This window comes from Coenobita brevimanus, chromosome 24 (assembly GCF_032717465.1).
Source record: "Coenobita brevimanus isolate Jiangsu-jjx chromosome 24, ASM3271746v2, whole genome shotgun sequence".
NCBI classification, from domain to species: Eukaryota; Metazoa; Arthropoda; class Malacostraca; order Decapoda; family Coenobitidae; genus Coenobita; species Coenobita brevimanus.
In genome coordinates, this window is record NC_136977.1 from 11,182,595 (window position 1) to 11,210,061 (window position 27,467).

Sequence of the window (27,467 nt, forward strand, 5' to 3'; positions counted from 1 at the left end):
GTAAGATATTTACAGAAGAAATATGTGCAGCATGTGATGTGGTGTGTGGAAGGAAGAGAAGGCGGAGGGGGGTGCAAGGAACAGCGTGGTGGACTGAAGAGGTGAAACAGGCTGTGGCACAAAAGAAGAAAGCATACAATGAATGGGTGAGAAATAGGGGCGTGGAAGAAGTTGAGAGGCGGAAGAGAGACTTATGTGGAAAGGAAGAGAGAGGTGAAAAGATTAGTAAGAGAGAGTAAGAAGAGAGTGGATGAGGAATTTGGAAGGAATTTGAGTGTAAAGTGGAGGGACTGTAAGAAAATGTTCTGGAAAGAGGTGAAAAGAGTAAGACAGGGTGGAAGTGAAGTTAGCAGGGGAGTGAAAGATAAAAATGGTAGATTACTAGTGGAGAAGGGAGAAAAAGTGAGCAGATGGAGAGAACACTTTAAGGAATTGTTGAACGTAGAGGATGGAAGTAATGCGAGTATAAGTGGCTGGGGAATGGCTGGGAGAAGGAGGGAGGTGAGAAGACAGGAAGAAATCAGTAGGATAAAAGTTGTGGAAGCAATGAAGAAAGTTAAATTGGGGAAAGCCCCAGGAATTGATGGAGTGTGTGGTGAAATGCTGAAGCATGGGGGAGAGATAGTAGTAGAATGGATGTGGAAGATGTGCAGATTGGCCTGGGAGGAAGGTAGAGTCCCGGAGGATTGGAAGTCAGGTATAATTATTCCCTTGTACAAAGGAAAAGGGGAAAAAGAAGTGTGTGGTAATCATAGGGGCATTTGTCTTCTTAGTATAATAGGAAAAGTGTATGGTAGGATACTTATAGACAGAGTTAGAGAAAGAACAGAGAAATTAGTTGGAGAAGAACAGGGAGGCTTTAGGAAGGGAAGAGGTTGTGTAGATCAGATATTCATTCTTAGATCTGTAGTGGAAAAGTTTCTAGAGAAGGGAAAGAAGTTGTATGCGGCTTTCATGGATTTGGAGAAAGCATATGACAGGGTGGATAGACAAGGATTGTGGAAAGTGTTAAGAATATATGGAGTAGATGGGAAGTTGTTGAATGCTGTGAAGAGTATGTACGATGGTGCGAAGGCTGCAGTGCGTGTGGATGGTGAACTAAGTGAATTTTTCTCTTTGAAAGTTGGTTTGAAACAGGGATGTGTCATGTCTTCATGGTTGTTCAATCTGTACATGGATGGGGTAATAAAAGAGGTACAAGGTAGGGTAGTGGATGTTGGAGTGGCCCTGGTGAGAGAGGATAGTGTTTGGAAACTCCCTGTACTGTTGTTTGCAGATGATACTGTGTTGTTGAGTGAAGACGAAGGAGAGCTGCAAGGCTTGGTGGATGAGTTTGAGAGAGTGTGTAAGAAACGGAACCTAAAGGTGAATGTAGGGAAGAGTAAAGTGATGGTCTTTGAGAGAGGTGAAGTTAGTGAATGTACAGCGAGGTTAGATGGTGAGGAATTGGAAAATGTGAGTACGTTTAAGTATTTGGGTAGTGTGATGAGTAAGGATGGAGGTTTGGAGGGTGAAGTGCTTGAAAGGGTACAGCAGGGAAGAAAGGTTGCTGGTTCCTTGAAAGCAGTGATAAGAAACAGGGAAGTGAGCATGGAAGTGAAAAAGTTACTACATGACAGTATTGTGATACCAACTCTAACGTACGGAAGTGAAGCTTGGACTTTGTTGGAAGGACACAAGTCAAGAGTGAGAGCAGTGGAAATGAGTTATTTAAGAGGAGCCTGTGGAGTCACGTGGAGAGACAGGCTGACGAATGAGGATATAAAGGAGCGTTGTGGTGTGGATGTGGATGTGATAGGAAGCGTTATGAGGAACACACTGAGGTGGTTTGGCCATGTGGAGAGGATGGAGGGTGAAAGACTGACGAAGAGAGTGTATGTGAGTGAGGTGGAGGGGGGAAGAGGGAGGGGGAGGCCGAGGATGAGATGGAGGGATGGGGTGGAGAGGTATATGAGAGAGGGGGGTGTGAGTTGGGAGCAGGGCAGTGAAATGGCGGGGGACAGGGCGACTTGGAGGCGATTTGTTTGTGGCCACCCCAAACGGGATTGAGGCGTCTGGCAATAGATAGATAGATAGACAATAGAAGGGGTTGATTGGAGTCTGCTACTGCTGGAAGAAGTCCCCAGCAGTAGAGGGTCCTGCAACAGGCTCTAAGGACTCTTCTCCCTGTTGCTGCGCAGTAGAGCTTGAAGTTCAGAGACTGCTGTTGGTGATGGAGAGGAGGGAGCAGAAGAGGATGTAGCTTTCTCTTTCCCATGCTAGACTCACTACATGATTGTCCTCTCTTTATGCTATGGGAGAAAGAGCTAGCCTCTGAGCTTCATGGCAGTGGTAGACTCGTTCCATCACTTCCATTATCTCACTCACTAAGGCGGGTAAAGGCGGGTAGCTAGCTGGCGAGCCTCATGGAGAATTTCAAGACTGACGAAAAAAATCGGAAAATCTGCCGAACGATCAGAGATTTTCGTAAATGGGACTATTTCTCAAAATTGCAGAAATGTCAGATTTGACGGGGAATTGGATGCCGATGAATTGGACTTTTACTGTAATCAGCTTTGTCATGTTGAGGGATTTGAAATTTTTGTTGTTTAGGTGAAACAACACATGCCTCCAGGGAACCTCTAGTGTAATGTTTTCATTATATGATCATTTTTGCCTAATTTTTTATCATCATCACCATCTCATCCCAGGTGTAAAGAGGAATATCTTTTACTTCGTTGCCATGCCAGTAGGTCTAGGTCTAATTTTATATTGATGGTGTCAAACATAGCTGTCTTCAAAATTTAAGTACTGGTATGTTTTGTTGGTTACATACACCAGTTAAATTTTAATAATAAATTTAAATGTTTTCAGCAGTTGCTTGTTTCTGAGATTATTTGATTAGACATTAGATTTGGTATTGAAGTAAGATGTCAGTTATGTACAAAGAATGGCAGTCACATTACTACCAAGTTTGCAGTTCTTGTCTACTGCCATGCTCTTGAGGGTTTAAGCATGGGATTTTTCCAGAACCCAGGTTTCATTGATCCAAGTAAGGGATGGAAGTTAAATTCGAAAAATAAACATGTCTGAATTTCTTAATTGAGATGCAAATCATATTGTAGGGGATTGTTTCTGATATTACCATATCTTGGAAATAAATCTTTTCAGAACGAGGAGGGACTTATGTTGTCTACCAACCTGGTGTGGTCAGAAGCAAAGGAAGGCGGGCTTCTTCAAAAAGCACAATACAGCAAAGTAATTATCAATACAGCAGAAGTCAGTCATGTGTGTGTGTGTGTGTGTGTTCTTACCTAATTGTTCTTACCTAATTGTATCTTTACAGGAATGAGTCAAGCTCGTACTGTCCCGTGTCTTAAACCATATTTATCGTACATATCCTTAAATTTGTGAATTGTTTTGGCACACACTATTTCATTCGGTAGTGCATTCCACTTGTCAGTTGCTCTGTTTGGGAAACTGAATTTCCTTACGTCTTTATCACTTCTCTTCTTATGCAGTTTTTTGCAGTGTCCTCTTGCTGATGCTTCTCCATATGTTAAGTAATCATTTATGTCTATTTTCTCCTTTCCTGATATGCTTTTATATAGCATTATCATGTCACCTCTTTTCCTTCTCTCTTGTAGTGTTGGTAGATTCAGTTTATTTAGTCTTTCTTCTTAGCTTAGGTCCCTTAAGCTTGGTATCCATCTTGTAGCGGCCCTTTGAACTTTTTCAATCTTGTCTATATGCTTTTTGAGATGAGGACTCCAGACTACTGATGCATATTCCAGGGTTGGTCTAATGAAAGATGTTGTTATCCTTCTTAGCATGTCTTCATTTATGTATGTGAATGCTATTCTCATATTTGCAAGCAGTGTATACATGTTCCGTACCTTCTCGCTGATGTGGTCAGCCGGAGATAGTCTGTTATTGATAATCACACCTAGGTCTTTCTCTCTTTCTGATGTGTATAGGGTTTTATTTCCTAACTTATAATCCCAATCAGGTCTTTTTCCACTTTTACCAAACTTGATTACATGACACTTGTCCACATTGAATTCCATTTGCCATGTACTACTCCATTCATGAAGTTTATTTAATTCTTCTTGTAGTTCCCTACACGAGTCTGTGCTAGTAATTCGTTTTCGTTTCGTTTTCGTTTTTTTTAAAGGCTCCAACATGCTTGCATGTGTCAGCCTTGGTCACCTAATGGCGGCTCTCCACGCTGCACGATCCATTGCAGCCTCCCTGTTCAGTCCCTTAACCCTAAGGTCACACTTAATGACCTCGTCCCATGTCTTTCTCGGTCTACACCTCATAACCCCACCCCCAATATTAACACTTCTCACCTTCCTCACCCAATTATCATCCCCCATCCTCTCCACATGTCCAAACCACCTCAATCTACCTCTCCTCATCACAACACCAATACACTCCAGTCCCATCCTACCTCTCAACTCTTCCATTGTAAACCCAGCCCCTCCAGGCCTTGGACGCAGGGACGCACTGCACATCCACCTAATCATTGTCATTTCTGTACGTCTGAGCCGGCGAATGTCTTCCTCCTTCACTGCCCAGGTCTCACTGCCATACAGCATTACACTCCTAACACACGCTGCATACAAATACCCCTTAGCACATAGGGAGAGCCCCCTCAATGTCAGGAGAGGCAAGAGCTCCCTGAACTTCTTCCAACCACTTCTCACCCTAGCCACAGAGCTAGCTCCAGCCCCACCTCCAGCACACAACATGTCTCCTAAATAACAAAACTCTTCCACACACTCAAGAGATTCACCAGCAAGTTCAATCCTTTCACGTCTGACGATCTCCACCTGCTCACCCCGGCACGCCGTACACATAAAATCAGCATTATCTCGCAGTCTACCTCTGATACCACTACATCTCTTATGCACCCATTTATCACACACACCGCACAAGATGGAATTACTTCCCACGCCCTTGTGGCAAACTGCACTTGCCCACTCTCCCTCATCTTTGACAGTACCGCCACCAACCCTAGATATCATCACTTTTGTTTTATCTGCATTTACCCTTAAACCCTTTTGCCCCATACCATCTCTCCACTTCCTAAACCTTTCCTCCGCCTCCCTTTCATTCTCTGCAATCAACACCAAATCATCAGCATACAACAACTCCCACGGGAGTCCGTTTCTAAAGTCACGTGAAAGGGCTTCAAGTACCATGATAAACAACATGGGACTCAAGACTGACCCCTGATGCACACCAACATTCACGGAAAACTCATCACTCAAATCTCCATTCACTCTCACCTGGGTGTGAGCACCCACATACATGGCCATAACCACCCTAACCAGCCACTCCTCCAAGCCAAGCTTTCTCATTGCCCACTTCACCACCTCTCTAGGGACTCTGTCAAAGGCCTTTTCCAAATCAACAAAAACAAAATAAAGATCCCTTCTCCTACCAATATATTTTTCCTGAAGCTGTCGAACAATGAATATGGCATCAGTGGTCCCCCTACCTGGCATAAACCCAAACTGCATCTCATCAATATTCACTCTTTCTCTAATCATACCTTCTAAAACTCTCTCCATTACCTTCATTATCTGATCTAAAAGCTTTATACCTCTATAATTCCCTCTTTCCAGGGCATCACCCTTCCCTTTATACACATTTACAATTACACTCTTCAGCCAATCATCTGGGACAACACACTCATAAATAATCCTATTTATCAGGTCAGTGACTAAACTCACCCCTATATCGCCTGAGGCCTTCAACATTTCGGCAGTCAACCCAGACACACCTACTGCCTTCCCCACCCTCATCCTGCCTATTGCCTCACTCACAGTAGCAGTATCAATCAAAGGCCAAGGGCCAGACACTGGATCTGCTGGCTCCAAACCTTCCCTGTCCCAGTCAAACTCCTCATTCAACAACCGGTTATAATGCTCTCTCCATGCATCTTTAATATCCTCACTGTTCACCACTACCCTTCCTTCATCATTCTTCACACACTGCTCACCTATGATATCCCGATTATCCCTCTTCACCTGACCTGCCACCCTAAATATATTTTTCCTTTCCCCATGATTTAGGTTATCAAGTAATTGTCTTGATAATTCTCCTTTGTATTTTTGCATCATCTGCAAACCTATTCAGATAGCTCTCATTTCCAGTGTTACTGTTTATATCATTTATGTACACTAAAAACATGATTGGTGCCAGCACTGAACCCTGTGGTACTCCACTAGTCACTTCTTTCCAAGATGAGTAGTTTCCTCTTAGTACTGTCCTCATTTCTCTTTTTATGAGAAAGTCTTGCATCCAACAAAACAGTTTGCCTCGAATTCCTCCTTGATGGTACAGTTTCCATAAAAGTCTTTGGTGTGGTACTGTGTCAAAAGCTTTCTTGAAATCTAAATAGATACTGTCCACCCATCCTTCCCTTTCCTGTATTGTGTTTGTTACTCTGTCATAGTAGCTCAACAGATTAGTAACACATGATTTTCCTTTTCTGAAACCGAACTGTCTTTCTGTTATCATACTGTGTTCTTCTAGATGATTTACCCAAGCTTTTCTTATAAGTTTTTCTAATACCTTGCTTACAACACTGGTCAGTGATACTGGTCGGTAGTTGAGAGGATTTTGTCTATTTCCTTTCTTGAATAAGGGGACTATATTTGCTTTTCTCCAAATATCAGGTAGTTTCCCTTGACTCAAGGATTTCTTGAAAATTAAAAATAATGGTTTACTTAACTCCTTTGCACATTCTCGTAATACCCAACATGAAATTTCATCAGGACCACTTGCTTTTCCTCTGTCTAATCTGCTTAACTCCTCCTGTATTACTTTTTCCGCTATTTGTATATCTGGTAGTATGTGTGGACATGCGTGTTCCACATAGTCCCTCTCAAAATTTTTTTTTTTTTGTAAAAACTAATTGGAAATTCTTATTTAGTGCTTCACAAATATCTTTCTCTTGTGTATAAGTGATTCCCTCGTCCGTAATGGATTGTATTATATCTTTTACTTTGGTTTTGCTTTTGATGTAGCTGTAAAACAGCTTTGGTTGATCACTACTTTTATTTATTACATCCTCCTCAAACTGTTTTTGGGCTTCCCTCCTTATTCTTGTATAGTCGTTTCTTGCCTGTTTGTAATTATTATACGCCCTTTCACTATTGTGTCTTCTGTATCTATTCCACAACAAATCTCTTCTTTCTTTTGATTTTTTACATTCTGTATTGAACCATTTCTGTATTTTCTTATCTGCTTCTTTGTGCTGTGGGATGTACTTCTGGACTCCTATTTCATAAAATTCACAAAATTTTCTATATACAGCATTTAAATCTTGTCCTCTAAGCTCATTTTCCCAATCAACTAAGAAATACTTCTTTAGGTCTTGATAATTTCCCTTTTTATAGTTTAGGCTCTTTTTGTAACTGTCATTGCTGTTACTATGTCATATGCTATCCTGAAGTTATAATTTAGTACTGCATGATCGCTTTTGCCGAGTGGAGGGTGATATATTAAACTGTCAGTGTCATTTTCTTGCCTAGTAAATATTAGATCTAGCACTGAAGGTACATCAAGTCCTCTTTTTCTGGTGGTTTCCCTCACATGTTGCGTTAAGAAAAACTCTTGTACGAGATCCAGGAGCTTTTGGTCCCAACAGCTTTCTTGGCTATTTATATCTAGAGTATTCCAATTTATATTTGTATTGAAGTCCCCAGTTAGTATAATTCTTTCCGATATCTCTTCCATTTTATGTAGTAATGATCTTATACTCTGAATTGTACTCTCTGGCAGGTCCTCATATTCGTCTCTTTCCCATGTGTTTGATCTGGGTGGCATGTACAAATTGGCTACAATTACTTTCCCTTCAGATGTGTCGATCTCTACTGCAATCAGTTCTACTTGTGATGGTATATCTAGGTTTATTTCCTTGACCTTTAGATTTTTCTTAGTTAATATTATAATTCCTCCTCCTTTTTTTAAATATCTGTCTCTTCTCCATATATTGTATTCCTCTAAGTTTAGTATGTCATTGGATATCCTTGGTGTTAATTTTGTCTCAGTTAGGCATATTATTTGTGGTTCATTTTCTCTGACATAATCATTCATCTCTAGTAATTTAGATACCATTCCATCCACATTTGAATACATCAACTTTATCATCTTGTTTATATACTTGTCATGACATGGTTCTTCTACCTTCCTCCTTTTTCTTCCATCCTGTCTGTGTACCACTTTCGTACCTGCAATCCTATTACTTTGTAAAAAAATTTCTTCTTCTCCTCTTCTGATCTTCCCTCATTTTTTGTTTTTGCTTCCTCCCTTTTCTCTTTCAGTAATTCCAGTTCCTCTTGTGTTAGGCATCTTTTTATCCATACATTTTTGAACTCCTCTTTTTCCATAAGATTCTTTGCATTTTTTAGTATCTCTTCCACAGTGTTTACACTCTGGAAAGTCACCTTTAGAGGTCTTGTCTTGCTTTTCTCGTATTTCCCTAACCTTTTGTGTTCCTCTATGTCTTTACTACAGATTTCCTCTGATACTTCTTTCAGTAAGCTCATTACATTTGCCATCTCCTTTTTGTCTCTAGTGATCTTGTTTTTAACTTCTTCCTCTTCTATACCAGTGATTACTATTGATTTATTTATTTCTACTGAATCTCTGACTAACTTTGGATTGTTTTGGATTATTCTTTTCACTTCCTTTTTAATGCTTTTTTCTTCCACCCTTGTTTCTAAGTCTTTCTTTACTTTCACCATTTCAGCATACGTGGTTTCTACATCATTTTTGTAGCTTTGCACAGCTTCATTCACCTGTGTTATCTTCTCCTCAATATCACTGCTCTGGTCCATAAGACTGCTTGCTTGTCTAATTGTCTCTGTGTCATTTTTTAACTCTTCCATTACACTCTCGTGATTGACTACTGCACTTGCCGTTTCACTCACTTTCTTCCTAAACGTACTCAATTCCACTGTTAGTTCACTGATGGTTGTGTCTTTCTTATTGGCCTCCCTTCCTAGTTTTTCTATCTCTTCCTTTTGCAAGTGCATTTACTTCTTTATTTCATCAATTTCATTTTTGAAAGCCATTTCTAGTTTGTGTACACGTTCAACCAGTCTATTGTGAGTCTCCACTTCAACCAGTTCTTGGTAGAAATCATCATTTTGCTTTTTACTTTTATCCCTTTTCTTTTCCAAATTTGTTTTACTGAAGTATGTATCCATTTTGTAATACTAAATGAACAGAGTATGTACACTTTCCCCGTGTTGCTGTAGTATAAACAAACCCAGCTGACTCAACGCATCGTGGTTCTTTGTTCTGTTTGAACCAGTCTTATTTAAACTTATTATTTCTTTTCCTTTTAATAATGAAAAATCATTTAGTCTAACCTGGTACAGAGCTTGACTCATTCAAAGATACTAATTTAGGTAATGCCGTATTGGTCTGGTATGGAGCACCGGTGACGGACGTGTGTGTGTGTGTGTGCTTACCTAATTGCATCTTTACAGGAATGAGTCAAGCTCCTACTGTCCTGTGTATTAAACCATTTTTATCATACATGTCCTTGAATTTATGAATAGTTTTGGCACACTACTTAAATCTGTAGTGCATTCCACCGATCAATTGCCCTGTTTGGGAAACTGAATTTTCTTACGTCTTTATCACCTCAGTTTTTGTACAATTTTTTGCAGTGTCCTCTTGATGATACTTCCCCATATGATATATATTCATTTATGTCTATTTTCTTTTTCCCTGAGATGCATTTATATAGCATAATCATGTCTCCCTTTCTCCTTCTCTCCTTTAGCGTTGGTAGATTCAGTCTTTCCAGTCTTTCTCCATAGCTTAGTTCCCTAAAGCTTGGTACCCATCTTGTGGCTGCCCTTTGTATTTTTTCAGTCTTGTCTGTGTGTTTTTTTTAGATGATTCCAGACTACTGATGCATACTCCAAGGTTGGTCTGATGAATGATGTTATTATCTTCCTCAGCATATCTTCATTTATATATGTGAATGCTGTTCTCATATTAGCAAGCAATCTGGAGATAGTCTGTTATTGATAATTACTCCTAGGTCCTTCTCCCTTTCTGATATGTGTAGGGTTGATCTTCCTAACTTATAGTCCCAATCTGATCTTTTCTCACTTTTACCGAATTAATTGCATGACACTTATCCACATTAAATTCCATTTGACATTTATTGCTCCATTCATGAAGCTGTGTTAGTAATTTTCCTTTTAATTTTTGCATCATCAGCAAACATATTTAGATAGCTTCCATTTCCAGTGTTACCGTCTAAGTCATTTTTATATACTAGAAACATAGTTGGTGCCAGCACTGAGCCCTGTGGCACTCTGCTGGTCACTTCCCTCAATGATGAATAATTTCCCCTTAATATTGTTCTCATTTCCCTTTTTCTGAGAAAATCCTACGTCCAACTGTAGAGATTGCCTTGGATATCTCCTTAATGGTTCAGTTTCCATAAAAGTCTTTGGTGCGGTACTCTGTCAAATGCTTTCTTAAAATCTAAATAGATATTGTCCACCCATCCTTCTCCCTTCTGTAACCTTTCTGTAACTCTGTCATAATAGCTCAACAGATTAGTAACACGTGATTTTCTCTTCCTAATACCGAACTGCCTGTCTGTTATCATGCCGTGCTCTTCTAGATGTTTTACCCAAACTTCCCTTATCAGCTTTTCAATTATCCTACTTACAACACTGGTCAGTGATACTGGTCGGTAGTTGAGTAGGTCCTGTCTATTCCCTTTCTTGAATAGGGGAACAATGTTTGCTTTCTTCCAAATGTCAGGTAGTTTACCCTAACCTAAGGATTCCTTAAATATTAAATACAATGGTCTGCTTAGCTCTTCTGGACATTCATGTAGCACACAACCTGAAATTCCTTCAGGACCATTTGCGTTTCCTTTGTCCAATTTCCGTAACTCTTCCTGTACTTCTTTTTCTGATATTTGTATATCTGGTAATACGTGTGGGCATGCATATTCCTTATCACCTCTCTCAGAATTTCTTTCCTTTGTAAAAATTAACTCTCAGAATTTCTTTCCTTTGTAAAAACTGATTGAAAGTTTTTATTTAGTGCTTCACAAACATCTTTGTCTTGTGTATAGATGATCCCCTCATCTGTAATGGACTGTATTTTATCTTTAACTTTGGTTTTACTTCGGATGTAGCTGTAAAAAAGCTTGGGTTGATCACTACTTTTATTTACAATAGCCTCCTCAAACTGTCTCTGAGCCTCCCTTCTTATCTTTGTATAATCATTTCTTGCCTGTTTATAGTTGTTACCGGTATATGCCCTCTCACTATTGTGTCTTCTGTATCTATTCCACTGCAAGTCTTCCTTTTTTCTTTTGCTTTTTTTACACTCTGTATTAAACCATTTCTTTATTTTCATTTATGTTGCTCTGTGCTGTGGGATTGTAATTTTGGACTCCTGTTTCATAAAGATCACATAAATTTTTATACATAATATTTAAATCTTGTCCTCTGAATTCCTTTTCCCAATCTGTTTCTAAGAAGTACTTCTTCAGGTCATGATAATTGCCCTTTTTGTAATTTAGACTCTTTTTGTAAGTCTCATTGCTGGTAACATCATTTGCAATTCAGAAGGCACAATTTAATACTACATGGTCGCTTTTGCCGAATGGGGGATGATATATTATATTGGCAGTTTCATTTTCTTGTTTGGTAAGTATAAGATCTAGTATGGATGGATCATCAAGTCCTCTTTTTCTGGTGTTTTCCTTTACATGCTGTGTTAGGAAGAACTCCTGCACAAGATCTAAGTGTTTTTTATCACAACTGCTTTCATGGCTTATTACATCTAGCATATTCCAATTTATATTTGAAGTCTGCAGTTAATACAGTTCTTTCAGATTTCCCTTCCATTCTATGTAATAATGTTCCTAAACTCTGAATTGTACTTTTTGCCAGGGCTTCATATTTGCCTTTCCCAGGTGTTTGTTTTAGGTGGCATGTATAAATTTGCCACAGTTAAGTTCCCTTCATATGTGTTAATTTCCAATGCAATCAGTTCCACATGTGAGGGTATATCTAGTTTTATTTCTGTGGCTTGCAGATTTTTCTTTCTTAAGATTATAGTTCCTCCTCCCTTTATTAAATTTCTGTCTCTTCTCCATATATTGTATTCCTCTAACTTTAGGGTATCGTTTGATATCTGGGGTTAATTTTGTTTCAGATAGGCAGATAATGTGTGGTTCCTTTTCACTGATATAGTCTTCTTTCTCTAATAATTTAGACACCATTCCATCTACATTTGAGTACATCAACCTAAACATCTTGTTTACATACTTCCATGACTTGAGTCTGCTACCTTACTCCTTTCTATTCCCTGTTGGTTATGTAGCACTTTCTTACCTGCAGTCCAATTACTTTGTAAAAAAAAAAAAGTACTCTTCTTCTGATCTTCCCGCATTCTTTGTTTTTGCCTCCTCCCTCTTCTCTTTTAGTACTTCCAATTCCTGAGTTAGGCATCATTTTATCCATCCATCCATCCATTCATCATCCAATCCTACATTGCCCCATGAGGAGCGTATGAGCCCGGGGCTAGGCAGCTGGTACCGACATTTAAGATGAGAGTGACCAGCCTCATTCATCCCTGAGTGGCATTACATGAGCAGTCAACCCCAACCACCTCTCGGATATAAATCTTCACCGGCTCAGTCCAATTGGAGTGCAATAATTTCCCACTAAATCACCAGGCGCCAAAATTTGGTTATATGGTTACCACCCAGCATAGTAAATGGTTTCCTGGTGTACAGGAAACCATTTGGCTTGTCACTCAGTGTAGAGTCACCCATAGGCAGAAGGCAGAGGAAAGAATGAAGGAAAGAAAGACAGAAAAGGGAGTGTAAAGTCACCCGTAGGCAGAAGGACAAGGAAAGAATAAAGGAAAGGAAGACAGAAGAGGATGGAAGGAAAGAAGGATGGAGGAGAGGAAAGGGCAGACACCTGACAGCAGCACTACATCAAATGAGTGGATGGTGAGTGCCATCCACCAATATTATATCTTTATTTACTCTATTCTGACTAACAATAGGTGACTGTGAAGTTTGGAAATTGTCTAAAGTAATGAATGGGAAATATATTAGTCTAATAAGGCCAGAAGCAGTCTGGACTGCCTGACCACTTCAGCTGTGTTCATCACAATGAGGTAAATGAAAGTCATGTTTATCAGTGTACAGTACAGCATTATTATATATATCGTCACCCTCATAAAGAAACTGCTTGAGTCATTTTTCGGCGATTTCTGGATTTTTGCCTAAACCAATTCTTCATCACATGGCGCACCTGTTGGTATAGTTGCCTTTGCCAGGTCTAGGGTATGAGTGGTTTAAAATGTGCTTCAAGTTTCTGCCTAGGTCATTGAAAATTAAGAAAATGAGACAGGTTTTTCTCGATTTCCTGAAAAGTAGAAAAAATGACTTGGGCAGTTTCTTTGTGAGGGTGATGATATTATACCATTTGATTATTGTAGTCAGTGTATAATTCAGGTATACCTCAGTAAACGATACCCCTAGATGTGATACCCCGACTTGATGATGGGGGTAGAAATACAGTAAAACCTTGATATAATGGACTTCAGTAGACCGTAATTCTCTCATCGGAATCGAGGAGCTACCGGACTAAATTCCTGTATGTCAGAAAAAGTCCGATAAAACCAGAAGCAGCCTGGACTGCCTGACCACTTCAGCCTTGTTCACCACAATAAGGTAAATGAAAGATATGTTTATCAGTGTACAGTACAGTATTATTATATATATTATACCATTTGATTAATGTAGTGAAATTATAACACAGTACTGTACCGCAATGGTAGTCAAAACAGTTTAAAAACCGTTCATGCAATATGGACTAATGTCTGATATATCGGAAAAAGTCCGGGTTAGCAGGGAGAAGTCCGAATGTCGCTTTTATCGGAATTTTTCATTTTTCATTATGGTTTGGGCTCCAGTTAGTCCGTTACAGTGAGGTCTTACTGTACCACCATACCAAAGCTGGGAATAGTGCCGCTACTATTTTAATAGCGATGAGGGTAGCGCCATTACTTTTTTTAGCCAGTAGCAGAACTGAGAGTGCTGCTACTTTTTGGCTGTACTCATGCGTTACCGCACTCCTCGCTACTCACGTGACGAATACAGGTCCGGAGTCAGTGAGTACATACTGATATGCCAACGGTTTGGTTGTATTTATTAATGATGAAAAATAATACTTTCGTCAATTCTGTCAATGATACACTGAGGTGGTTTGGACATGTGGAGAGAATGGAGAATGAAAGACTGACTAAGAGGGTGTATGTAGGTGAGGTGGAGGGAGGGAGAGGGAGAGGTAGACCGAGGATGAGGTGGAGGGATGGAGTTGAGAGGTATATGAGGGAGGGGGGGGTGAGTTGGGGGGAGGGGAGTCAAATGGTGGGTGACAGAGTGACTTGGAGGCGTTTTGTCTGCGGCCACCCTTTGCGGGATTAGGGCGTCGGGCTATAGATAGATAGATAGATTTTTGTTCTACATTAAATCAGTAATTTATTAATTATTATTTATCAGTAATGTGCATTAATTAAACAAATTTGCTAATTAATTATTGATCATTTAAATTAAGTAAAGATAAGTAAGGATGTCAGCTAGATGTAGGCAATGTTAACACACACACACACACACACACACACACACACACACACACACACACACACACACACACACACACACCTCTAACCATCCCCATCACTAACTCCTGCTCTCTCTTTCAGACAAATTCTTACTCACTAAATTATTATTTCGTAACAGTATATTATTTTCAGTTTAAAGTAATGGAAAAATAACATTGCTTTGTAAAAATAGCCTTTAAAAGAAAGCCCCAGTTCATTTTTACTTTCATTTTCTTTCATATCTTAAATAGGTATCATTGAAAATATAATAAATCTATATATTAATATGTATCAATGGTAGGCCACATTTTTTTGCCTTTTATTTACGTATGTTACTTTCAGTAGGTATACTAGTTAACAATGTAAAAGAACATTTGTTACATTATACAGTAAATAGCTTTTTCCTGTACCTTCGGCTCTAAGCTTCATTAAAGTGACACCGACATGTATATGATGTTTTTTTTACTTTCAGTATAAGTATATACTGACATTACTGGTACCCAACAAAACTACTCAGACTGACTAATATTATCAAAACAGTATATAGTGTATCGCTACATCAGAGATTTTTGTTAACCTTTCCTTCGTGTACCTTTTTCTTATCCAAAGTAGCGGGAGCGCTGATACATATTTAATCAAGTAGCAAAACCAGTAACGCCACTACTTTTTCGAACTACAGTGCTTGTCAGAAGTATCGAGCGCCCTGCGTCCCTCCTACGAAACAAACTTTTCAATGTTGAAAAAACATGTAAATAATGCATTATATTTACCTTTAATGCTTGGTAGGGTATCCTTCGCGCTTCTTCACAGACCTGAGACGTCATGGAAGTGAAAGGGCGAGGTTCCTCAGGTGCTAGGGTGGTATTTTTGCCCAGGAGTCACGAATGGCTGCTTCCAGCTTAGGCAGAGAGCTCACGTCCTTCCCTTGGAGATTCTTCTTTACAAGGTACCGGAGGTTTTCTATTGGGTTGAGGTCTGGGCAATTGCCTGGCCAGTCTTTCTTGAAGGAGACCTTGCAGTCACGAAGCCAGTTGGTGACCGATTTGGCTTTATGAGCAGGTGCACCGTCCTGCTGAAACACTCATGCACCTGTGAGCTCGAAGGACTCAGGTAAATGATCACAAAGAAGCTCCAGGTAAACCTCCTGATTCACTCTGCAGTTCTTGGGAAGCACAACAAGCTTCCCCAAGCCTTTCCCAGAGAAACAACCCCATATCATAAGTGAATCAGGGTTTTTAGCTGTGCTCTCCACGTAACAGGGGTCAAGCGGGTCACTACCTTTGCGTCGGTACATACGCACTCCTCAATTACAGGTAACACTAAACGTTGCCTCATCAGACCACAACACTGACAACCATTGGTCCTCACCCCAGTTAAGGTGCTTGTTAGCAAAGGCAAGCCTATGAAGTCGCTGGTAACGTGTAAGAAGAGGCTTTCTCACAGGCCTGTGACTTGTGTAACCAAGTTCATGGACTGTTGGAGACACCGTCGTTCGTTCGTTTTCGTTCGTTTTTAAAGGCTCCAACATGCTTGCATGTGTCGGCCTTGGTCACCTAATGGCGGCTCTCCATGCTGCACGATCCATTGCAGCCTCCCTGTTCAGTCCCTTAACCCTAAGGTCACACTTAATGACCTCGTCCCATGTCTTTCTCGGTCTACCCCTCATAACCCCACCCCCAGTATTAACACTTCTCACCTTCCTCACCCAACTATCATCCCCCATCCTCTCCACATGTCCAAACCACCTCAATCTACCTCTCCTCATCACAACACCAATACACTCCAGTCCCATCCTACCTCTCAACTCTTCCATTGTAAACCCAGCCCCTCCAGGCCTTGGACGCAGGGACGCACTGCACATCCACCTAATCATTGTCATTTCTGTACGTCTGAGCCGGCGAATGTCTTCCTCCTTCACTGCCCAGGTCTCACTGCCATACAGCATTACACTCCTAACACACGCTGCATACAAAGACCCCTTAGCACGTAGGGAGAGCCCCCTCAATGTTAGGAGAGGCAAGAGCTCCCTGAACTTCTTCCAACCACTTCTCACCCTAGCCACAGAGCTAGCTCCAGCCCCACCTCCAGCACACAACATGTCTCCTAAATAACAAAACTCTTCCACACACTCAAGAGATTCACCAGCAAGTTCAATTCTTTCACGTCTGACGATCTCCACCTGCTCACCCCGGCACGCCGTACACATAAAATCAGCATTATCTCACAGTCTACCTCTGATACCACTACATCTCTTATGCACCCATTTATCACACACACCGCACAAGATGGAATTACTTCCCACGCCCTTGTGGCAAACTGCACATGGCCACTCTCCCTCGTCTTTGACAGTACCGCCACCAACCCTAGATATCATCACTTTTGTTTTATCTGCATTTACCCTTAAACCCTTTTGCCCCATACCATCTCTCCACTTCCTAAACCTTTCCTCCGCCTCCCTTTCATTCTCTGCAATCAACACCAAATCATCAGCATACAACAACTCCCACGGGAGTCCGTTTCTAAAGTCACGTGAAAGGGCTTCAAGTACCATGATAAACAACATGGGACTCAAGACTGACCCCTGGTGCACACCAACATTCACGGAAAACTCATCACTCAAATCTCCATTCACTCTCACCTGGGTGTGAGCACCCACATACATGGCCATAACCACCCTAACCAGCCACTCCTCCAAGCCAAGCTTTCTCATTGCCCACTTCACCACCTCTCTAGGGACTCTGTCAAAGGCCTTTTCCAAATCAACAAAAACAAAATAAAGATCCCTTCTCCTACCAATATATTTTTCCTGAAGCTGTCGAACAATGAATATGGCATCAGTGGTCCCCCTACCTGGCATAAACCCAAACTGCATCTCATCAATATTCACTCTTTCTCTAATCATACCTTCTAAAACTCTCTCCATTACCTTCATTATCTGATCTAAAAGCTTTATACCTCTATAATTCCCTCTTTCCAGGGCATCACCCTTCCCTTTATACACATTTACAATTACACTCTTCAGCCAATCATCTGGGACAACACACTCATAAATAATCCTATTTATCAGGTCAGTGACTAAACTCACCCCTATATCGCCTGAGGCCTTCAACATTTCGGCAGTCAACCCAGACACACCTGCTGCCTTCCCCACCCTCATCCTGCCTATTGCCTCACTCACAGTAGCAGTATCAATCAAAGGCCAAGGGCCAGACACTGGATCTGCTGGCTCCAAACCTTCCCTGTCCCAGTCAAACTCCTCATTCAACAACCGGTTATAATGCTCTCTCCATGCATCTTTAATATCCTCACTGTTCACCACTACCCTTCCTTCATCATTCTTCACACACTGCTCACCTATGATATCCCGATTATCCCTCTTCACCTGACCTGCCACCCTAAATATATTTTTCCTTTCCCCATGATTTAGGTTATCAAGTAATTGTCTCTGTGACTCAGACTTTGCCCTGTATACCTCTCTCCTAGCCCTACGCTTGGCAGCCAAATATTCCTCTTTGCTACCACCCTTCTTCCATTCCCGGAAAAGCCTTCTTTTCTCCTTAATTGCAGCTTCTACACCCTCATCCCACCACCAAGTTACTTTATGTCTTGGTGGTCCTCTTGTCCAGCCGCATGTTACATCAGTAACTCTCAAGAAATTGTTCTTGAGGGCTCTGTACTGTTCATTAACGCCTCTGTCTACAGGTCCCTGTTCAGCCACCACTCTCCTCAACTCGCTATAGAAGGCATCCCTTACTACTTGGTTTTTCAGCTTCCATATTTTCCTCCTAGGTACATAAGTCCTCTTTTTCATCATTTGTTCTTTAAGCACCATATCACAAATCAATAGTTTGTGCTGCTGCACACACTCCTCACTTCCTATAACTTTAACATCCCTCACTAACCTCCTATCGGCCCTCCTAACCAGAAAATAATCTATCTGACTGCTATTTCCCCCAGGCTCATACGTAATTAACCTACTGTCTCTTTTCCTAAAATATGTGTTGCACACAATCATGTCCGTTGCCTCCCCAAACTCGAGTATCCTTTCCCCTGAAACCTCACCAAACACTTCCAGGTTGCTCTCCTTAATTTTCCTTGCACTCACACGAGGATTAGACTCCACTGCACGTTTTAACACATTAACGGACCTCGGGGAAGTTTTCCTGGGCCTACTAGACCGCGGTTTCTTTGTAGGAACGTCACCATTATTTTCCACTCAAAAACGGGCACACCACCTCCGCATTGTCGATCGAACCACACCAACCAAATCACTAATTTCCTTCGTGGGGTGGCCTGCCTCCTTTAGAGCAATGATCTGTGATATGATTTCACTCAAAAGTTCACGAGTAGGGGCCATATCAAAGTGGTGAAAGCCAAAACTCTGTGGGACACTAGGTAAAAAATGGCGCAAGAAGAGAGGGAGGAGCGGCGGAGTTCCTGTCTCTCACGCAGCCCGTAGGCAACTGAGGCAGCAGCCAACCAGCACGCAGTAAGGCCTCAAGCTGCCGTGACGTCATGTTAGCGGCCAAAACATCTGGCTCAATTTTTAGTTCCAAAAAAGGGTGATTCTTTTTTCGCCAAAAGTATTGCGCGCCCTGACATAGGCGCTCGATACTTCTGACGAGCACTAGTAATGAGAATGGGAGCGCCACTACTTTTTATTAGTAGCGTTCCCAGCATTGCATCATACCCTGTTTAACAATGGCCAAACCCCAGTTTAACAACGGGTTTTTATTTTTTTACCAATTTTGATATTTTATACTAAAATTGTATGTTTAGGTTGATTTATAAACTGTTTTTAGACCTAGATTAATGTGTTTTAGCCATAGGTGGGGTGAACATTGTCATTTTGGGGTACAGTTTACTAAGCTTGATTTTTTCCAAACTTTATTTGTTGGTTCCAGTGAGTTATTTATAGGTGTTAGTCTTATGTTAGCGTCTTTTACAGCTGTTAGGCCATTTAGATTGGCCTTAAACTTGTTTTGGGGCTTATCTGGGTGCATTTTGGACTTGGTTGGGGGGGGGAAACCCAAGGCTGAAAAATGCATTCCATTACTTGACATGTTAAATCTGCATTGATATACGATACCCTGCCTAACGATGGGTTTTTACCTGACCAATTGCATCATTAAACTGGGGTATACCTGTACAGGACTACTGCAGTAGTAGTGAAAACAGTTTAAAAACCGTTGGTGAAGTCTGGACCAATGTCTGATATGTCGGAAAAAGTCCGGGATAGCAGGGGGAAGTCCGGATGCTGCTTTGATCAGAATTTTGCTTTTTTTCGGAATGGCTTGGGCCCCATTTGTCCGTTATAGTGAGGTTTTACCGTGCTGTAATAAGTAAGTGAAATTTACAGTTAGGTGATGGTGTTTAAAAGAGGTACAGAGTCATGGTACTGTAAAAATATATAGTACAGAATTAAACAATAAAGAAAGGCTTAGGTACAGTTGGTAGTATTTTTTCTTCTATGCAAATGTTAATATCTAGTTAAGAATAACTATATTACTTTTGTAGTGTTCCTGTCTTGGGCATGGGGTAACAGTAATAACAAGCTTTTACCTTGTCTCCTCTAAGTTACACTAGTTAACACATTGTAATGATTGGTCTGAAACACTGAAAGTGTTAAATTTGTATATGTTGGTGTTGTATTACTTCAGAAAGTGATATAGTTTTGAAAAATTATATTAAAATTTTTATTCAGGATATAAGGTTCCATACATTTTTATTGTCTCATCCGCAGAGTACAGCAGTGTTCAGTGGACTGACAACAACGTAAAGACAATGCTTGATACAGTAAAGGAATGGAAACTTTTGTGTCACGATGATGCGGAGTTTGAGAGCATACTTGCAAATGTTGACACATTGTGGAAGGAAGTGGCCACTAGGATCGGGGAGCACACCATAGTGGACCCTGCAAAGTGTCAGGAACGCTTTAGCCAGGTAACACATTAACACCTCAGCATCTTGATATACTACATGTACCAAGTTGATATAACAGTTTCTCTATATCATGCTATGTCAGAATTATAGGTATTGTTATTTTTGTACATGAATGCTACTGTGTTTGTGTGTGTGTGTGTATGTGTGTTTGTATTTGTGTGTATTTGCCCAATTGTATTATACAGGATTTGAGCTAAGCTCGTGTTGTCCGATCTCTTTTCGTTTCGTTTTCGTTTTTTAAAGGCTCCAACATGCTTGCATGTGTCGGCCTTGGTCACCTAATGGCGGCTCTCCATGCTGCACGATCCATTGCAGCCTCCCTGTTCAGTCCCTTAACCCTAAGGTCACACTTAATGACCTCGTCCCATGTCTTTCTCGGTCTACCCCTCATAACCCCACCCCCAATATTAACACTTCTCACCTTCCTTACCCAATTATCATCCCCCATCCTCTCCACATGTCCAAACCACCTCAATCTACCTCTCCTCATCACAACACCAATACACTCCAGTCCCATCCTACCTCTCAACTCTTCCATTGTAAACCCAGACCCTCCAGGCCTTGGACGCAGGGACGCACTGCACATCCACCTAATCATTGTCATTTCTGTACGTCTGAGCTGGCGAATGTCTTCCTCCTTCACTGCCCAGGTCTCACTGCCATACATCATTACACTCCTAACACATGCTGCATACAAAGACCCCTTAGCACGTAGGGAGAGCCCTCTCAATGTCAGGAGAGGCAAGAGCTCCCTGAACTTCTTCCAACCACTTCTCACCCTAGCCACAGAGCTAGCTCCAGCCCCACCTCCAGCACACAACATGTCTCCCAAATAACAAAACTCTTCCACACACTCAAGAGATTCACCAGCAAGCTCAATCCTTTCACGTCTGACGATCTCCACCTGCTCACCCCGGCATGCCGTACACATAAAATCAGCATTATCTCGCAGTCTACCTCTGATACCACTACATCTCTTATGCACCCATTTATCACACACACCGCACAAGATGGAATTACTTCCCACACCCTTGGGGCAAACTGCACGTGGCCACTCTCCCTCATCTTTGACAGTACCGCCACCAACCCTAGATATCATCACTTTTGTTTTATCTGCATTTACCCTTAAACCCTTTTGCCCCATACCATCTCTCCACTTCCTAAACCTTTCCTCCGCCTCCCTTTCATTCTCTGCAATCAACACCAAATCATCAGCATACAACAACTCCCACGGGAGTCCGTTTCTAAAGTCACGTGAAAGGGCTTCAAGTACCATGATAAACAACATGGGACTCAAGACTGACCCCTGATGTACACCAACATTCACGGAAAACTCATCACTCAAATCTCCATTCACTCTCACCTGGGTGTGAGCACCCACATACATGGCCATAACCACCCTAACCAGCCACTCCTCCAAGCCAAGCTTTCTCATTGCCCACTTCACCACCTCTCTAGGGACTCTGTCAAAGGCCTTTTCCAAATCAACAAAAACAAAATAAAGATCCCTTCTCCTACCAATATATTTTTCCTGAAGCTGTCGAACAATGAATATGGCATCAGTGGTCCCCCTACCTGGCATAAACCCAAACTGCATCTCATCAATATTCACTCTTTCTCTAATCATACCTTCTAAAACTCTCTCCATTACCTTCATTATCTGATCTAAAAGCTTTATACCTTTATAATTCCCTCTTTCCAGGGCATCACCCTTCCCTTTATACACATTTACAATTACACTCTTCAGCCAATCATCTGGGACAACACACTCTTTTCTACAAATATTTATCATCCAATCTAGATTTAAACACATGGATGCTCTCTGCTCGCACCACCTCTCCCTTTAAATTATTCCAGTTGTGTGTAGTTCTGTTTTGAAAACTAAATTTCTTTACATCACTGAGGCATTGACGATTTTCACCCCTTCCTGACTCCCCTCCCTACCTCCCCTCCATTACCCTGTCCTCTCACCTCCCCGGCTGCGCTGCGCTAAGCAAATCTCCCCCGGATTTTTCCACAGATTTCATCCATTGAAATAAGCCCTATGCCCTATACTTATACAAAATAATATATACCAAAAAAAATAAGGTAAGTGATAGTGGTATACACCAGGAATTGGCTAATTATCACCTGACAACACCTCACATGCATTCATTCACTACATTACCATGGTAATTTCCCCTTTGAATTATGCCTTGTAATCTATTTCTTTAATAAGAATATATATATATCAGAAAGGAAGGGAGAAGCCTAAGTGACATTTACATTCACCTGGAACTACCTATTTCTTTATGTATTGCCGAGATTTTCTACCAATAATTTATTAGCATGTAAGTTAGCAGCTGTCATCCTCATTGTCACTGTCAACCCTTGCCTTCTCAGATAAGCCGCGGCATTTTGTTCCTTGTCCTCTGCTGTGGTCAAAACATGTCGCACTCGCGCCCCGCCATTTCTGCCGCTTCTGTGCCCATTGCAAAGGGCCCCGTGACCTCTACACCCAGAAAAACTCGTGAGGGAAGCAGGAAAGGACTAAGTGACTCTGCAGTGGAACGTGAACTAGCGGAATTGTCAATGGTGATGATGGATAGTGATTTTGACCCTTCGAGGGATTCGTGTGATGAGCCGGGTGAGGAAATCGTGCCAGAAAGTACTAGTACGAGTGCTTCAGTGTCCAAAGTTATCCCTAGCTCCAAGGGAAAGGAGCCGTTAGTGCAGCAAGGGAAGGAATTTGGGAAGGGAGTGAAAAGGCGGCGTGTTAGCCCCGGAACAATGTCCCCACGTGACCCAGCCCGCCATGAGTCCCGAGTTGATTCACCTCCCCGTTCCCCAAGCCCCACTTCACTCATTTCTTCCTCTTCTTCTGCTGAATTATCTCCGGAGTCTTCGTCGTCGGAGTCACCACCAGCATCAACAGTGAAGGTAGGCCATAGAGGAAGAGGTAAATCCCTGACCTGTAAAAGTAGAGTTGCTACTAGAGTAAGGGCTGCTAGTGCTGTACGGCAACCCAGGGTCAGTGCGAGTGACCTTGAACGTGGTAAATCTCCCTCACAGCCACCCACCACCCTCACCCACCCTACACCGCCACGACAGGGAATCCTGGACGCCTTCGCATGGACGGAAGGGTCCGATTTTGTCCCAGAATTTTTATGAGAGTTCCTCAGGAGTACAGCCTGCCTTCACTCTTGATGACGATGCTGAGTGTGTGGACTTCCTTTTGGTCTTCCTAGATGACGAAGTCATGCAGCACATATGTGATGAGACCAACAGGTATGAATCACAACGTGCTGGAAGTGGTACAGGTGCAGCCAAGATGCAACAGTGGTCCATGCTGGGAGTGCAAGAGCTGTATGTGTTCTTCGCCCTCATGGTTCTCATGCCACACTCAAAGAAGCATGAGTTGGAAGAATACTGGTCCATGGACCCCTTACTACCCTCACCCACCTTCAGTAAGAACATGGCCAGAGATCGCTTCCGAAACATCATGGGAAGCCTGCACTTTGCCGACAACGATGTACCTTCCCAAACCGACCCACTCTGGAAGATCCGGGAGATTCTGAGCAGAATGAAGGATAAGTTTATGTCATTCTTCCACCCCTTTCAGAAGGTTGTCATTGACGAATCCTTGGTTTTGTTCAGAGGATTTCTTCGGTTTGTGCTGTACATTCCAAGCAAACGCCATCGCTTTGGAATCAAGTTCTTTGTACTGTGCAACTGTAAGACGGGGTACATCCTTGACTTCGTCATTTATTCAGCCAGCACTGTCGATCTGGATAAAACACCCCCCCTTGGCTTCTCAGGCTGTGTAGTGAAAGTACTCCTTGAAAAGTATTTTGGTGGGAATCATGTGCTGTATACAGACAACTATTATACAGCACCGAAACTTGCCAAATACCTTTGAGAGCACGGCATTGGCTCCTGCGGCACTCTCAAAAGTAATCGTGCCCACTTCCCTAAATTCCCAGAGGCAGGAACCTCGCAGCAAGGAGACGTGCACCTACGCAAGTCTGAGAAGATGCTGGCAATACGGTGGCATGACGAGTGTCATGCACATGCTCACCACCGTACATAAGGGGGAAATGACAGACAGTGGGAAGGTCGACCGTAGGACAGGCAAACCTGTAATGAAACCTGATGCTGTGTTAGACTACAATATCAACATGCGGCTGGTGGACAAGTCTGACATGATGATTGGTGAGATCGACTGCCTCAGGAAGAATACTAGGTGGTACAGGAAAGTTTTTCTGCATCTCATAGACATGACGATGCTGAACGCCTTCATCCTGTACAAGTTGAAGGTCAAGCCACCCAAGTCCTTCTCCCTGAGGTTGTTCGCCAGGACTTGTGTTCAGCAGCTGCTGGAAAGATTTGGTAGGGTGACAGCATCAACTCCAAGGCGCCATCCAGTAACACTTCCCAACAGACTTGAGCGGAGGGCATACATGGATCGGCACAGACTGGTGCAAATGCCTGCCACAGGCAAGAGGAAGGCTGCGATCCGCAGGTGCCAGGTGTGTGCACATACCACCCGACACACCTGAGCACAAACGCACCTCTTGGCAGTGCGCTGAGTGTCAGGTTCCCCTCTGTGTTACCTGCTTCTTTGATTACCACAGCCAGAAGCAGTTCTAAAAGTGCAAGTGGGAAAGGAAAATGATGTGTAAATAATATGTAAATAGCAGGTGAAAGCAATGGATGTTCAGTACATATGATTGAACAGTGTATTATAGTTTTATCTTACTGAAAGTGACAGTGAATAACATGGTGTAAGTAAAATAGAAGGGTAAATATTGAAAATACAATAGAAAATGTAAATAGTAATGTAAGTAATTAGTAATATAAGAATATGAGTACAAATACTTGATGTTATAACAGTGAAAGTGAATCCGTGGCTTTCTACGTATTTTACTGAATGAAAAATTGAATGACTTCAGTGACAATAAACTAATACTACTGAAGGAAACTTATGGATAAAGACTCCAGATATATATAAGTGTTATATAGTAATAGAAATATAAAGTGTGAGGGGTTTTATGAATAATAAATGACAGAGTACCAAGAGCGAACTAGCGCAAGTGGGAAGGTCATACGCGCTCGTAATTTTCATTGCTTTCACAGTGGTTTTATTTTGGAGTATGGATCCCAAACTACTTGAAAATCATAGAGTAGTGTTTATAGTGTTAATATCTGGCTGTGGTAATCATATTACGGGTTGTCGGGAAGTGTAAAGTGGAGACTTCGTTACCCAACTTCAGAGGTCTCCACAAGTCCTACGGTAATCGACAAAGGCTTAACAAACATCCCAGGAGAAAGCTGAAGGTATGTGCCATAAGCATATGTAATTTTAATATTCTAGGACTAATGACTGATTTTTGGCAAATATTTTTTGAGAGTCTGTCAGAGCCTGAATAACCCCGCGGGACACGCAAAACATTGGTAAACATGCCCGCGGTGTAAGGGTTAATGAATTGTTGAACATAGAGAATGAAAGTAATGTGAGTATAAGTGGCTGGGGAATGGCTGGGAGAAGGAGGGAGGTGAGAAGAGGGGAAGAAATCAGTAGGATGGAAGCTGTGCAGGCAATGAAGAAAGTCAAAATGGGGAAAGCCCCATGAATTGGTGGAGTGTGTGGTGAAATGCTAAAGCATGAGGAAGAGATAGTAGTAGAATGGATGTGGAAGATGTGCAGATTGGCCTGGGAGGAAGGTAGAGTCCTGGATGATTGGAAGTCAGGTATAATATTCCCTTGTACAAAGGGAAAGAGGAAAAAGAAGTGTCTGGTTATCATAGGGGCATTTGTCTTAGTGTAATAGGAAAAGTATGCGGTAGGATACTTATTGACAGAGTTAGGAAAATAACAGAGAAATAAGTTGGAGAAGAACAGGGAGCCTTTAGGAAGGGAAGAGGTTGTGCAGATCAGATATTCATTCTTAGATCTTTAGTGGAAATGTGTCTAGAGAAGGGAAAGAAGTTGTATGCAGCTTGCATGGATTTGGAGAAAGCATATGACAGGGTGGATAGACAAGGATTGTGGAAAGTATTAAGAATATATGGAGTAGATGGGACGTTGTTGAATGCTGTGAAGAGTATGTATGAGGGTGCTAAGGCTGCAGTGCGTTTGGATAATGTAACTGAGTGAATTTTTCTATTTGAAGGTTGGAGTGAAACAGGGATGTGTCATGTCTCCATGGTTGTTCAGTCTGTACTGTATATGGATGGGATTATAAACGAGCAAGGTAGGGCAGTGGATGTTGGAGAGGCCGTAATGAGAGAGGGCAGTGTTTGGAAACTCCCTGTACTGTTGTTTGCAGATGATACCGTGTTGTTAAGTGAAGACGAAGGGGAGCTGCAAGGCTTGGTGGATGAGTTTGGGAGAGTGTGTAAGAAACAGAATCTAAAGGTGAATGTAGGGAAGAGTAAAGTGATGGTCTTTGAGAGAGGTGAAGTCAGTGAATGTACAGCGAGGTTGGATGGTGAGGAATTGGAAAATGTGAGTGCATCTCAGTACTTGGGTAGTGTGATGAGTAAGGATGGAAGTTTGGAGGGTGAAGTGCTTGAAAGGGTACAACAAGGAGTAAAGGTTGCTGGTTCTTTGAAAGCAGTGATAAAAAACAGGGAAGTGAGCATGGAAGTGAAAAAGTTACTACATGACAGTATTGTGATACCAACTCCAACATATGGAAGTGACGCTTGGCCCTTGTTGGAGGGAAAGAAGTCAAGAGTGATAGCTGTGGAAAAGAGTTATTTGAGAGGAGCATGTGGAGTCACATGGAGAGACAGACTGGCAAAAAAAGAAGTGAAGGATTGTTGTGGTGTGTCTGTGGGGTGTGATAAGAAGCGTTAAAAGAAACACATTGAGG

At 41.8% G+C, this 27,467-nt stretch overlaps 1 protein-coding gene across 1 annotated transcript in view; it reads left to right on the top strand.

Annotated features, from left to right (window-relative positions):
• Nucleotides 1–27,467, top strand: part of LOC145393549 (uncharacterized) — a 252,668-nt gene that overhangs the window by 170,718 nt on the left and 54,483 nt on the right. The window contains exons 16-19 of the mRNA XM_080267700.1: nt 158–178; nt 2,937–2,951; nt 3,194–3,237; nt 20,411–20,610. Of these exons, the coding sequence (XP_080123826.1) occupies nt 158–178; nt 2,937–2,951; nt 3,194–3,237; nt 20,411–20,610 (280 nt within the window). The remainder of the gene's footprint in view (nt 1–157; nt 179–2,936; nt 2,952–3,193; nt 3,238–20,410; nt 20,611–27,467) is intronic.